The 13,335-nt window shown below is 47.2% G+C and overlaps 1 protein-coding gene across 1 annotated transcript in view; it reads left to right on the forward strand.

Moving 5' to 3' along the window:
• LOC133349242 (glutamate receptor ionotropic, NMDA 3A-like) overlaps positions 1–13,335 on the forward strand; it is a 90,831-nt gene that overhangs the window by 26,182 nt on the left and 51,314 nt on the right. The window contains exons 3-4 of the mRNA XM_061562572.1: positions 7,433–8,326; positions 8,397–8,622. Of these exons, the coding sequence (XP_061418556.1) occupies positions 7,433–8,326; positions 8,397–8,622 (1,120 nt within the window). The remainder of the gene's footprint in view (positions 1–7,432; positions 8,327–8,396; positions 8,623–13,335) is intronic.

The following is a 13,335-nucleotide window of genomic DNA, read 5'->3' on the forward strand; positions in this document are numbered from 1 at the left end:
TAGGTCACGTAAGTAAAACAAGTGAAGGTGGTGCAGCCCTGCAATCGCTCGCTCGAGCCACTGCTGGCAGAAGGGGCCTCCACGAGAGACGGGCTCTCGATGGTGAAAATATCATGGAAGAGGATGGGAATACTGTCCACACTTTTTTCCCATCACAAACCACGACCCACAGATCAACCGACTGTCGATAACACTGGTCAACACAAAAAAGAAAATTCTGGCCTGGACTTTTGCAGCTGTTTTAGACTAATTTAAGGGTGCTGATTCCAAATCTGATCTCAGATTTGCTCTGTCACATCTCATGTTATGCTATCGGCATACCCCATTTTCATTGATTTTACCCGAAGTTAACTCTGTCACTTATGATTGCAAGTTGTTGCGCGTCAGTGACTGCTTTAGTGTTAAAACATGGTGTTGTATTTTTAGGATAGTGTGTTTATAATATAATTTTATGTAGATATCCACATTTATTTAATATTTTTCTTCTGCAGTTTTTTTTTTTAATGCAATATTTGATATCTCAAAAACCTGATGTGATAGACAAAAACTGATGCCAGATTTGGAATCAGCACCCCAAAATTACCTTTAAACTGTTGGAATACCTTATGCCAGAAAAAGTGTGTTGACCAGTGTAATTGATTTACAAACTATTTAAACTATTAACTATTTGTTATTCTTTGGGTCTATCGGTAAAGTCACGTGGATAGGTTCAAAGAAAATAACAAAAATCTACGACGTGTTGATCGCAACACAAGCGGTCGTCATCATGTCGGTAAAGTCACCGTTAGGAATTCTTGCAGTAACGAAAGCTTTGAGTCAAGATTGAACTATTTGTTATTTTACCAGGTAAGGCCCACTGAGCTGTATAGCGCTTTTTCAGAAGCGACCTGAATATCACAGAGGATTTCTCAACGAAGTGGCTCATCATCACGTGCAAACAGCAACAAACACTCTAAACGCGCATTGATTCCAAATGTGGAGCGAAACACCGGAGGACCTGGAGAAAAATCCACGCGACCACGTGGAGAGAGAGACGCAAACTCCGAATATACAGGTGTCAGGGTCGGTTTCGAATCCACGACCTCCTGCATACCAGGCAAGGTAGTTCACATCTCGCCACCGTGGCCCCCTTATTCACGCAGTGAAGCACTACCAAGTGCCGCAATTGTGGAACGCTCCGAGCATTGAGTTGTCTACGCCAACACGTCACTGTTAGAAAAAGTTAGATTCGCAGAGTGCTTTGTTTACATTTTGAATACAATTGAAAGGCAAATGCAAAATGCGGTTTTCTTACGCATATAAATGAGGCTATAGCTCAAGATACTTTACAAGCGGGATTTAAGAGGATTTTATTTTATTTTTACGTATGCAGGGACAGCAAGGTAGAATGCTAACGGGCTTGGGGAGACTATGTTCATAGCAGAAGATAAAATGAAGAAACTTTTAAAGGGAGAGAGAGAGGCACACAATCATCAGGCAGAAAATGCAGGTATTGATGATGTATTTGAACACAGGAGGAGTTTCAGCAATTGTGGACTGCCAGAAGAAAGGAATTATAGACCGTGGGGACAGTAGCAGAGACCATAATATAGTTTTTGCTAGCTTAGATCACGTAAATATCAATATATCGTTAAACCCGCCACCACCCGACACAGACAATTAGTAAGGTTAGTCTCAGACAATTTGATAACTCAGATTGTAAATGTTGTGGGTTTACTCTCCAACACACCGGTGTGCTGTACTAGTAACGAATTGGCATGTTTTGTTTACGTGACAAACCTTACTAACTGGCTGTGTAGGGTGGTGACGGGTTTAATGACACATCTATATATTTACGCAATCTAACCCCCCAAAAAACCCTATATTATGGATGATATTGGTCGTGAAAGCCTACGTGTAGCAGAGACGGTTATTCCTCCAACCAAATGAGAGAAGGTTGATTGAGAGGTTTTTTTTTTACGGAAAGGCCCTTTTCGCGGCATTGTTGTCATTGTTATTGTTGTTATTGCAAAGGACACCTTGGAATTTCAGAATTCGCAGGGCGACTGGGAATACATGCATTTCTACATCTGGGGCACTGCCTTCCCTAACAAAAGCCTCCATCTTGTAAAATGACTTAATACATCATCTGGCCACCTATTTAAAATCGAGCAGCTCTCCATACATAATGAATACAGCACTCTGCATGCAGCCATCACTTTAAGATACAGAGCCGATCAGTTATAGGGTAGAGCAGTGGCGGCAGTGGTGAGAACACAACGCTAGAACCCATACACCTCGCTGTGAAACATTTTTTTTTTTATTCCTGGGTAGTAAATGTAATTTTTGGTATTGCTTATGCCTCAAAAGTACAGAACATGGCTATTATTCCCCACAACCTTTGCTTTTGTGACCAGGACAGTGACATTTTGAAATGGACCTATTTCCACTGAGAAAACGTGTGCATTTGTGTCATTCCTTCACATAAAGTCCTGGTCACAAAAGCAAATGTTGTCGGCAATAATAGCCATTTTCTATACTTTTGAGGCATAAGCAATTAGAAAATAATACTTAGTACAAAAATCGTGTTACATAGTGACTAACATGGTTGTTATTTCAACTGGGCCTGTGCCCCTGCTTGTATCAATCCACACTAACCTGCACAGTGAGGTATGGTCAAACAACTGCCTTGACTTCATCCAGAAGTTAATTAACAAAGTGTTATACCTCATTATAATAATGTTACCACCTGCAACCCCCCCACCACTCCATTAATATGCTTTCCAATGTCAATGCTGGAAGAGGTGGAGTTAATACCAGTGCCGGATTAAGCTAGTGCGGGGCCTGTAGCATATGTATTAATGGGGCCCTAAATAAATAAATAACACACATACATATTGAAAAACTGATTCAAGTCATCGTTTTTTTTCATTTGCTATACAGCCAGATAATACGACAAATCGATAATCTTAAACACCCAGTCGATCATAAAAGTTGAAGACAGTATAGTACTATAGTAATATAGCAAGTGCAGAATCACTGAAGCGGAATTGATAGCTTGAAATCATTTAGCACGGGGCCCTTGAAAGTGCGGGGCCCGTAGAATATGTAGATACTTTTGCTACGAGGATAATCCGGCACTGGTTAATACACGAGAATTAAGAATATTATTCGAGTACGATCTCAATTGTGAGCTTGCGAAAGAAACCTCTCGAGAGGGGATGGCAGCCGACGGCCAAGACTAACGATTCATAATGAAGCTTTTAGGGGTTAGATCAGCACGCCAGGTGTGTTGGAGAGTAAAACCCACAACGAGCATAATGACTCTCCAACACACCGGTGTGCTGAAGCAACTGGCGTGTTGTATTTATGTGACAAACCTTACAGATTTGCTGGTGATGGGTTAACGACACATTTACATTAACGCGATCTAACCCATGAAAACCTTTATTATGAATAATATTGCTCGTGAAAGCCTACTAAGTGTTAAACTGAAGACCCACGATGCAGTGACAGCCGAAGGGATAACCTGTCTGACAGCTCGGGTTTTCACAGCACAACAAACGTGGTATTTAAGTGACAGTGAGCTGTGTGGGCATTCAGTGTTAAGTTAGTAGGTGTGTTTTTTGTGTATTTTGGCGTCATCTGGTCGAACACCATATGAGACGAGGCTCCAAAGAAAGCTGTTTCTGGTGTGGACCAATCAGTTTCAAAGACAATGCATAAATTATCAGAGTATTGTTTTTTGTTTGCATTTGACTGCAAATATTGTGGTTAATGTAAGCATGATTCCTTGCAAAAAGGTATCAGTTTTGTTGCCAGAAAAAAGGGGAAAACACATATTAGTATATTTTTACGTATGTCTGTTCAACTTCTTTCGCACCGTATATGAACAACCGTGCTAATTGGAGGTGTGATGAACACGGTTGGTCGACGAGACCCCGGTGGAATTTTAAAGGTCTTAGTCTGCGGATTTCCTTCGGTTATCGTCTCACTCGAGGCGACAAAAGAGCCAGAGATGAAGTCCGCTCTTGATTATTGTTGGTTGCAGTGGAATTCTCTGCCGATGTTATGCTGAGGTCCGCTGTTATAAGTGAACTCGGGTAAAACAAATGTTTAATCTAAGCTTCCTCAGTGCACTATTGGCGTTCGTCTCCGTTGAGACTCGCCAGGATCGCCTCGTAACGGTCAGTCGCGCTACGGTCAGTGGTGGGCAGCGGCCCAAGTGATCGTCGCGCTCGGCAATTTCCACCCACTCATCATCGTCATCATCGAACGGAGCGACAATAAACACTCCGTCGACGAACATTCGAATATTTGTTGCCACCCATTTCATTAGCGAGATGAACGCCGCTTGGTGTTAACAGCCAACAGCACTCCACACGATGACCCTCTTGACCAGGGGTCCTCAAACTACGGCCCGCGGGCCACATGCGGCCCGCTGAGGACATTTATCCGGCCGATGGTCACTAATTGGGCTGCGCTTGTGAGCACTAATTGGGCTGCGGTGGCGAGCACTGATTGGGCTGCGGTGGCGAGCACTGATTGAGCTGCGGCGGTGGGTACTGATTGAGCTGCGGCGGTGGGCACTCATTGGGCTGCGCTGGTGAATGGTTCAATGGGCCAATTGACTGGACTTGCCCCCCAGGCCTAAGGCTGCCAGCCCTCCCCTGGCTGCGCTTGACTGGCTCTCCCTCCCTCAGCTCCCTCACTTGCCCCTCGGCTCCACTCCCAGTGATATTCCTGTGTGCTGGGGATGTAGATCCCCAGCACACGAACCGCTGAGTAAATGATAGAGGGGTAATAACAGAGTGATCTCTGATCTCTGGAGGGGCTGCCTGCTGTTTTCCCGTGCTGGTCAGTGACAGACAGCCGAGGAGTAGGAAACCCAATTTAAATGACAGTAAGTGCATTTATATTCTGATTGCTATTCAGTTGTATGAGGTTATATGTTGTATGTTGTGTAAGCCCCGGTTCATACTGTTGCGATTTCTGAGCAGTGCGAGTTCAGCCATTTGCTTGTATGGCTGAACTTGCATTAGATTCGGAAGAAAAAAGGGACATGTACCTTATTTTTTCCTGCAGTGGAATCGGATCGCATGGGTCTTCTCCCCCATGCGATCAGATTCCTATGCGAGTTCGCAGATCGCACTGCGAATCTGTGAACAAAACTGCAGGTGCAATTAACTTTTTAATGGCACCCGCACCTGTGTGAGCCTGGGGTAAAAGCGGAGTTCTCCCAATCAGACTGCATTGATGGGCAGTGCAGTCTGTATGTCTCTGTGTGGGCAAAGTTATTGCTGGTATATTGTTTTTGTAGCGCTGTATATATATTGGTATTTTACTAATAGCAATTTTGACTCCTTAGGAAACTAATGATGTCAAGAAAGAGAAAAATTGACTCGGAGTGTAGGATATTCAAAGAACAGTGGACTTATGATTACTTTTTCATGCAGTACAAGGAAAGAGCTGTGTGTCTGATATGCCAGAATATAGTGTCTGTGTTCAAAGAATACAATTTACGTCGACACTATGAAACTCAACATAAAGATAAATATGATTGTTTGGTCGGAGAAGGGAGAAAAGATAAAATATTAAAACTGAAAAATACATTAACAACTCAGCAAAATACTTTTGTGAAGCAGAAGCAGCTAAATATTTCATTACTGCGAGCAAGTTTTCAAGTTGCCAAGCTAATAGCGTGCACTGTCAGACCATTCGTGGAGGGAGAATTTGTTAAAGAATGCCTTCTTTCTGTTGCCAAAGAGATGTGTCCAGAGAAGGTCGATTTATTTAGTACAGTGAGTCTTTCAGGACCTACAATTACACGGAGGATTGAAGAAATGGGAGACAATTTGCATCAGCATTTGCAAAACTCCACAAAAAAACTTTCCTATTTTTCCTTGGCACTCGACGAAAGCAATGATGTTCGTGATTCTGCACAACTTATAATTTTTATTCGTGGGACGAATGACTATTTCGAAGTCACAGAAGAGCTTGCTGCACTGCAAAGCATCAAAGGAACAACTACAGGAGAGGATATCTATGAAAAGGTTTGCCAAACTGTGAATGTTTTGGAGCTGAACTGGGCTAAACTAGCCAGTGTGACAACTGATGGTGCTCCTAGCATGGTGGGATCTAAGAAAGGAGTAATTGCTCGCATTAACCAAGAGATGGACAAGCATAACCATTCTCATCCAATAGCCATACACTGCCTCATCCACCAACAAGCGCTGTGTAGTAAATCACTGAAGTGGGACTCTGTTATGAAAATTGTGGTATCTTGTGTTAACTTCATTAGAGCTCATGCACTAAACCACAGACAATTTTAGGAATTTCTGTCTGAGCTAAATGTTGACTATGAAGATGTTCTGTACCACACAGGAGTCAGTTGGCTGAGTCGAGGGAGAGGTTTGAAACGTTTCTATGACTTACTTCCATAGATTACAGCTTTTCTGCTTTCAAAAAACAAAGAAGTACCAGAACTCAATGATGCAGAATGGAAATGGCACCTTGCCTTTTTGACAGATGTAACAGAGCTACTCAACAGTTTCAATGTGCAACTTCAAGGAAAGGGGAAGCTAATCTGTGATATGCAATCACATGTCAAAGCATTTGAAGTAAAATTAGGCCTCCTCATCAAACAAGTGAAGAAGGAAAACGTCTGCTATCTGCCCACAACTCAAAATCTGTTAGCGGAAAAACCATTGGTTGCATTCCCAAACAAAACATGTGTGGATTCACTGGAAAAATTGAAAAAGGAGTTCCAATTTAGATTTAAAGAGCTTCATCTCCATGAACAGGACATACAGCTTTTCCGTAACCCATTTTCTATTGACATTGAAAATGTGGATACAATTTACCAAATGGAACTGGCTGAACTGCAGAATTGTGACTCTCTGAAAGATGCATTCAAGTCAAGCAGCCTTCATAATTTCTATGCATCTCTCCCCTCTGAGACATATCCTCATCTCAGGAACCATGCACTCAAAATGGCAACTATCTTTGGCAGCACTTATGTCTGTGAACAGACTTTTTCCAGAATGAAACATTTGAAATCTCCAACCAGATCTAGACTAACGGATGCACACTTGCATCACTTGTTACGACTAGCAGTGACAAATATGGAACCGGACATTGACCATCTCATTAGCCAAAAGCAGGCCCATAGTTCCCATTGAAATACTGGCAAGTTTGTTGATTTAACTTTACTTGTTCTTCATTTTAAATATTGTATTTGTTCTCGTTTTGTTTCTTCACTTCAAAATAAGATATATGCAGTGTGCATATGAATTTGTTCATAGTTTTTTTTAACTATAGTCCGGCCCTCCAACGGTCTGAGGGACAGTGAACTGGCCCCCTGTTTAAAAAGTTTGAGGACCCCTGCTCTTGACCAACCCCTCACCACCATCCCCTCTCCCAACCCTCCACCCCGCGACCTCCACCGTTACAGGTTCATCACCAACACGAGCTTCGAGGGCATCTCGGGGTGGATCGAAGTGCAGAACGCGTCGAGGATCACCGCGACGGCGCGCCACAACATCTGGCACCTCCAGCACGACCTGTTGGGCATTCCCACGTGGACCAAGGTCGGCTCGTGGGACTCCTCCGAGATCACCATCGAGCCGAGCCTGTGGCCGGACACGAGGGAGCATGCTCGCAAGGGCCCGGGGGGCCCCGCCCGGCCCCGCCTGCGCGTGGCCGCGCTCGCCCACCCGCCGCTCGTCTCCACCGCCGACGCCGCCGACGAGGGGCGGTGCGCGACGGGACGCCCCTGCCTCGAGGCCGTCGCCGGCGAGGGGGCGGCGGCGGTGGCGGCCACCCCCGCCGAGTCGCTGGAGGCCGCGTTCCACGAGCTCCGCTCGGGCAACGGCAGCGTCGCGACGCCTGCGGGCGACGGCCGCCCCGGCCGCGGCGAGGGTCGTTACCGCGCCCGCTGCTGCTCGGGCTACGCCGTCGACCTCCTGGACAAGCTGTCCCACGACCTGCGCTCGTTCGACCTCGACCTGTACGTAGGCGGCGGCGACGACGTTGACGAGGAGGAGGCGGTGGTGGTGGACGATCGGGGCAAGGCCCGCTGGACGTGGCCGCTGGGCGAGCTGTCGAGCGGCGCGGCCGACCTGGCGGTGACGCCGCTGGGCGCCGGGGGGCCGCGCGCCGCGCCGCCCCTCGAGTTCACGGCGCCGTTCCTCTCCAGCAGCCTCTCCATCGCGGTGGCGCGGCGGCAGGAGAGGCGCCACCCGCTGGGGGCCTTCGCGCTGCCGCTCCACTGGACCGTGTGGGTGGGCGTCTTCGTCGCGCTGCACGCCATCGCGCTCTTCCTCACGCTCTTCGAGTGCAGGACTCCGCGCGCCGACAGCGAGGCGCCGGGCGGCATCTCGGGCTCGGCGGCGGCCGCGGCGGGGACGCCGGCCAAGGCCCGGGGCTCCTTCTCGCTGGCGGCCGCCCTCAGGCCTCTGCTACTCGGTGCTGTTTGGCCGCAACGTGGCGAGGGGGGCCCCGCGGTGCTGGTCCAGCCGCTTCCTCGTGGGCCTCTGGGCAATGTTCTGCCTCCTGTGCTTCTGCATCTACACGGCCAACCTGGCCGCGATGTTGGTGGGAGGGAGGTCACGCGACGAGCTCACGGGGATTCACGACCCCAAGGTAGGGCGGCGATGATTCGGGAGATGATTCGGCGGTGGGCGAAACGATGATGCCGTCGCTTTGATGCTGACGGAGCGGTGCTCCGGCAAGGTTCACCGTCATCATCAACAAGGTTCACCGTCATCATCAACAAGGTTCACCGTCATCATCGCCATCATCATCATCAACAAGGTTCATTGTCATCATCGTCATCAACAAAGTTCACCATCATCGTCATCAACAAGGTTCACCATCATCATCTTTGTCATCGTTCCCATGGTTGTTGTGTAGAGCAGCAGAACGTTCTTTTATTAATTACAAAAACTCAGATTCATCATCATCAACAACCACAATATTTCGTAGTTTCATAGTGTATGGCTCTTCGTTGATCCACATGTTAGATGAAGGCCTCCCCATGCTGTTCATGAACGTGGGATGTTTGACCAAACTTCACTACGCTGATCAGTACAGGTTGGTGAAAGGGCTGCCCATGAACGCTTCAGATATTACTCGCCACTGGTGTTCGCCGTGGCCGGTAATCGAACTCAGGTGGCCGAATTCATAGCTCAGTGCGCTAACTACTGCGCCAATCCCCCCCCCCCCCAAACCCACCCATTATATGTTTGAAAATATCTTTCTCAAAGCTAATTTTGTTAAAAAAAACTTAGAAACTAGAAAGATGGCAGCTTCATTAAAGTAATAAAACAATATGAGACGGAAACAAAACACATCCATGTTTTTTTTTTCCATTTAAAGTTTTCGGGACTGCTTGTGTTGCAATCGAAACGTCGTGAGAATTGTATAATGAATTTTTATTATTTTATGATTTCCCTTCTACGTGACTTTACCGAAAGAACATCCATGTCTCTTGAAGGCTCTTAAAATCTCTCGCAGAGGCCGATGTTGTTTCAAGATATCTAATCATAGCCCACACGTCAACAAAAACCCAAAACAAAAAAACACACATAAGGCGCCGTTACAAGATGTATAAAAAAGACATTCACCAAAACAAAGAGGGTTCTTAGCAGTCTGGCTGCAGCACGATAAAGAAAAAAGTCATTTGTAGGCGCAACAACAACAAATTTGCCCAGATTACATTTTCGAAGCTTATTACCCTCAGCGTATCATCCCACGGCAAACAGATTTTCTGTAAATACTAAATACACGTAATATCAAATTCCCTTTAGTATTACTGCTTGCTCTGGCTATTTGAGAGCCTGTTTAATTTTGCGTGAGAATTCTGCATGGGTTTTTTTATTGCACTTGCTGATGCGCTCGCTCTCTCGATGGCTTTTGTAAGACAATAAAAAAAGAGAGATAATAGCGTTATCCGTGATTAAAATTGTTTCATCTACACAGGCCGTTCCGCAGCGGTTGCGATGTTTGGCGGCACATCAGACCCCAGAGGTCGTCCGGTTCACATTCAATCTCCAGGCGCGGCAGTTGAGAGCAACGATGCACGCTTCTCACATCCCATAGCCTCCGCCCACCCAGTCACCCTTTTCAAAGCGCTGTCCGCCCAGCAGTTGTGAATGACCACGCGATTCGCGGCTCGTCGATGGGCCACGTGGCGATGTGGTGGTGGGGTAAAGTGTGGGTACTGCCGCCCTCGTACGAGATGCCTGGCCGAGCGTGGAGGGAGGGGGTGGAGGCCGCAACACCGCGGGAGCTCTCTGGAGACGCCTCGAGTGGAGGATTGTCTGGCGGCAGTGGCGCGAGCGAGCAATTGCAGGGCCTTACCCTTTACCTTATGGCTCAGCTGCACGAAAGTTAATTAGGAATCGAACGATTGTTTGATTTGATTTATATTTAAACCAAAAAAATAGTTGTGAGGCGCACGTGTTAAGTTGTGTTTGTGTCGCGTATAATTGTTTATTTTAATCATTTATTATACGGCGACAAACATACGTGTTCTGGGTTCATATCGCTCAGACAAGAACAATAACATTTGGAAAAAAACACAATCAGCGCTGTTACTGCTTTGGACACTGCACTGTGAATCCAGCGACCCGAGTTCGATACCTGCCCAGGATCCTGGCCCCCTACTCCATCCCCCCCCCCCCCCCCACTTCACAAGCCAGCACAGACCACCGTGGCGAAGTATGGTCAAACCATTCCCTCGAGTGACAGAGCAGGGAGAAGCCTTTATCGAGCAGTGCACGTGCACATTCGTTGGGAGACTTATACGAATAAGTATTATTTGTACGTGGCGGGAGTAACAATTTGCCGAAGACAACTCCTACGTGTACACTTCTATAATCTACCCAACTCAATGAATAGAGGTCAGAAACCTATTTTCTGTACTGCCTCGCCCAATAACTTGGCTGGCGCAGTGGCTTAGACGCATCAAAGCTAGTACCACGCCCAACCGCCTTTGTCTCCCCAGTGGCGATGCTTAAACACCGCCCCAGGTACTCATTTGAGGCTGAATCGGCCTACGGGAGGCCCAGGACCGGTTCAGATTATCGTCACTGGTGTTGGCCGTGAGCGGGAATCGAACCCGGGTGACCGCTACCCACTACACCACCGAACCCCGTATCACACACGCACGTCGCGATCTCCATACAATGAGCAGTGGAGATCCCCGGCCCTTGCAGACTGTACTGAGTCCCAGGCACGGGGATACAAAGAGGGGTTGGGGAGGGGGTGTAATACAGGGGAGGGGGGGACCCCATTAAACCTCCGCGATTGGCTACATACGGTATGAAAGAAGTTCTACATGCATACAGACAAGCACGCCAACTGATCAAGTCCCGACAACCTCTCACTTTCGATTTAAAGCTTTCGTGACTGCAGGGATTCCCAGTTTCATCTTCTTGGTTCTTTCGGTAAAGTCGCGTAGAAGGGAAGTAATAAAATAATAAAAATAAAACATAATAAAATAAAATAATTATTTATAATAATAATAAAAATAAAACATAATAAAAAATAATTATTTATAATAAAATGAAATAATTAATTATTTTGTTATGTTTTATTTTTATTATTTTATTACTTCCCTTTTACGTGACTTTACCGAAAGAACCAAGAAGATGAACCTCTCACTTGGCAAAGCTCACGGAGACTACGCACGCTGCACAGGAGGGGCCCCCAATCGAACTCAAACTCATCCGACAACGCGACAGGTTTTTTTGTTGTTGGTGGTGCTGATGGTGGTGGTGTTGGTGGTGCTGATGGTGGTGGTGGTGTTTCAGCGGACCCCGTTGTCATCTTCGGCGCGGTGTGTTTATCGGGCGGAAACTGGGAATTGAAAGTGTGGGGGACCTTCCTTTGATCGAATCAAACCCCGAGCGATCAAATTCAATCTACGGGCAATGTGCAATGAGCAAACAGCGGTGCAGCGAGCGAGCAAGGCGGATAAGCAAACACTCCGCTGCAATACGCCCGTGGATCACATCGCACGCGCACTCTCGTTTGTAGAACGCGCTGCTACTGCGGTCACCGCGGCTACTGGAGTCGATTTTTTGTTCCCTCCGGATCCTCCGTTTTTTTTATATTTTTTTGTGTCCTCCACAATTAAGAAATGTTCGTTGCGCGCTATTTAGATTATTTGGCCACTATGAATGCCCAAATGATGACGTCGCTTCGTCTAGCTGTCATCTGTAGCCAGGTCGCTTTGAAAAATAAGTTAATACCTCAGTGGGTTGCCTGGTAGGAGGCGGATGATTTAGTGTTGTATTTGTTTGTGTTTGTATGATTTGTTTACCTCTCTTGTACTTTGCACTACCGTCGTGTTTTTGTACTGTTTGTTGTTGTTGTGTAGCGGGTTCCACGGAGACACACACTAGAACTTGGAGGCAACACGTGTAGTATAACACCCCAACAGGGTAACTGCATACACGTACACTTGCTTAACAAGACAGCAATGGGGTAACTACGTAACCGGGTCAGTCAGTAACTCACTGCCTGACCCACGAAGCCGAGCGTAAAGACCGAAGACCGAGGACCCAGGATGGAAGAGACGTAACACCGACGGGTTCCATTCAAACAGAGAGCCGCGATTGCTCTCGGGACCTCCCCTTCATGCTCCCGAGAGGCGTGGCCTCGCTCCGCCTTCGGCCTCGCTCCGCCTTAGGCCACACCCCCTTCTGGGTCTCACCAGAAGGTTCTCGACCGAGCATCACGTGTCCCTCAAGAACACCCTTTTGCCCTCCCTCGCTACCCTGTCCCGGTCACGTGCCCTCCCGGGTTCACCCAGACTGTCACGTCCTCACTTGCCCTCTCTCTGACCGTCACCAGAACTATCCCCCCTAGGTCCCACGTCCATGCCATAGGGGCCGTCCATAAATGACGTCACGCACCTAGGGGGGGTCAGAAATTTGTGACGATGTGTGACGAGGGGGGGGGGGGGGGTTGAGAAATGTGACGTCATATCAAAATGCGCAATTTTAAATAAATACAGACGACACGTTCTACTTAATTAAATAGACGTTTTAATAAATGTTTTCTCCTACAACATCAGAGTGCAGCGCCACATTACATACGCACTACAATGACAATAGTTTAAAGCGATTTGAAGCATGCTTTGTGACGTCGTATTTGAGGGGGGGGTCTGACTTTTTGTGACGCCGTGTGACGATGGGAGGGGGGGAGTCAAAAATCGTCAATAATCGCGTCACGTCATTTATGGACGGCCCCATACCAACTCTGGTGCCAGAGAGAGGCTCCAGACGCACAATTCCACTCTTGTGACAGCAGCTGGCGCTCAACGACATCGTGACTCCATTGACGTCA

Source organism: Lethenteron reissneri, chromosome 4, assembly GCF_015708825.2.
Source record: "Lethenteron reissneri isolate LAM-NWPU_2019-01 chromosome 4, ASM1570882v1, whole genome shotgun sequence".
Taxonomy (NCBI): Eukaryota; Metazoa; Chordata; class Hyperoartia; order Petromyzontiformes; family Petromyzontidae; genus Lethenteron; species Lethenteron reissneri.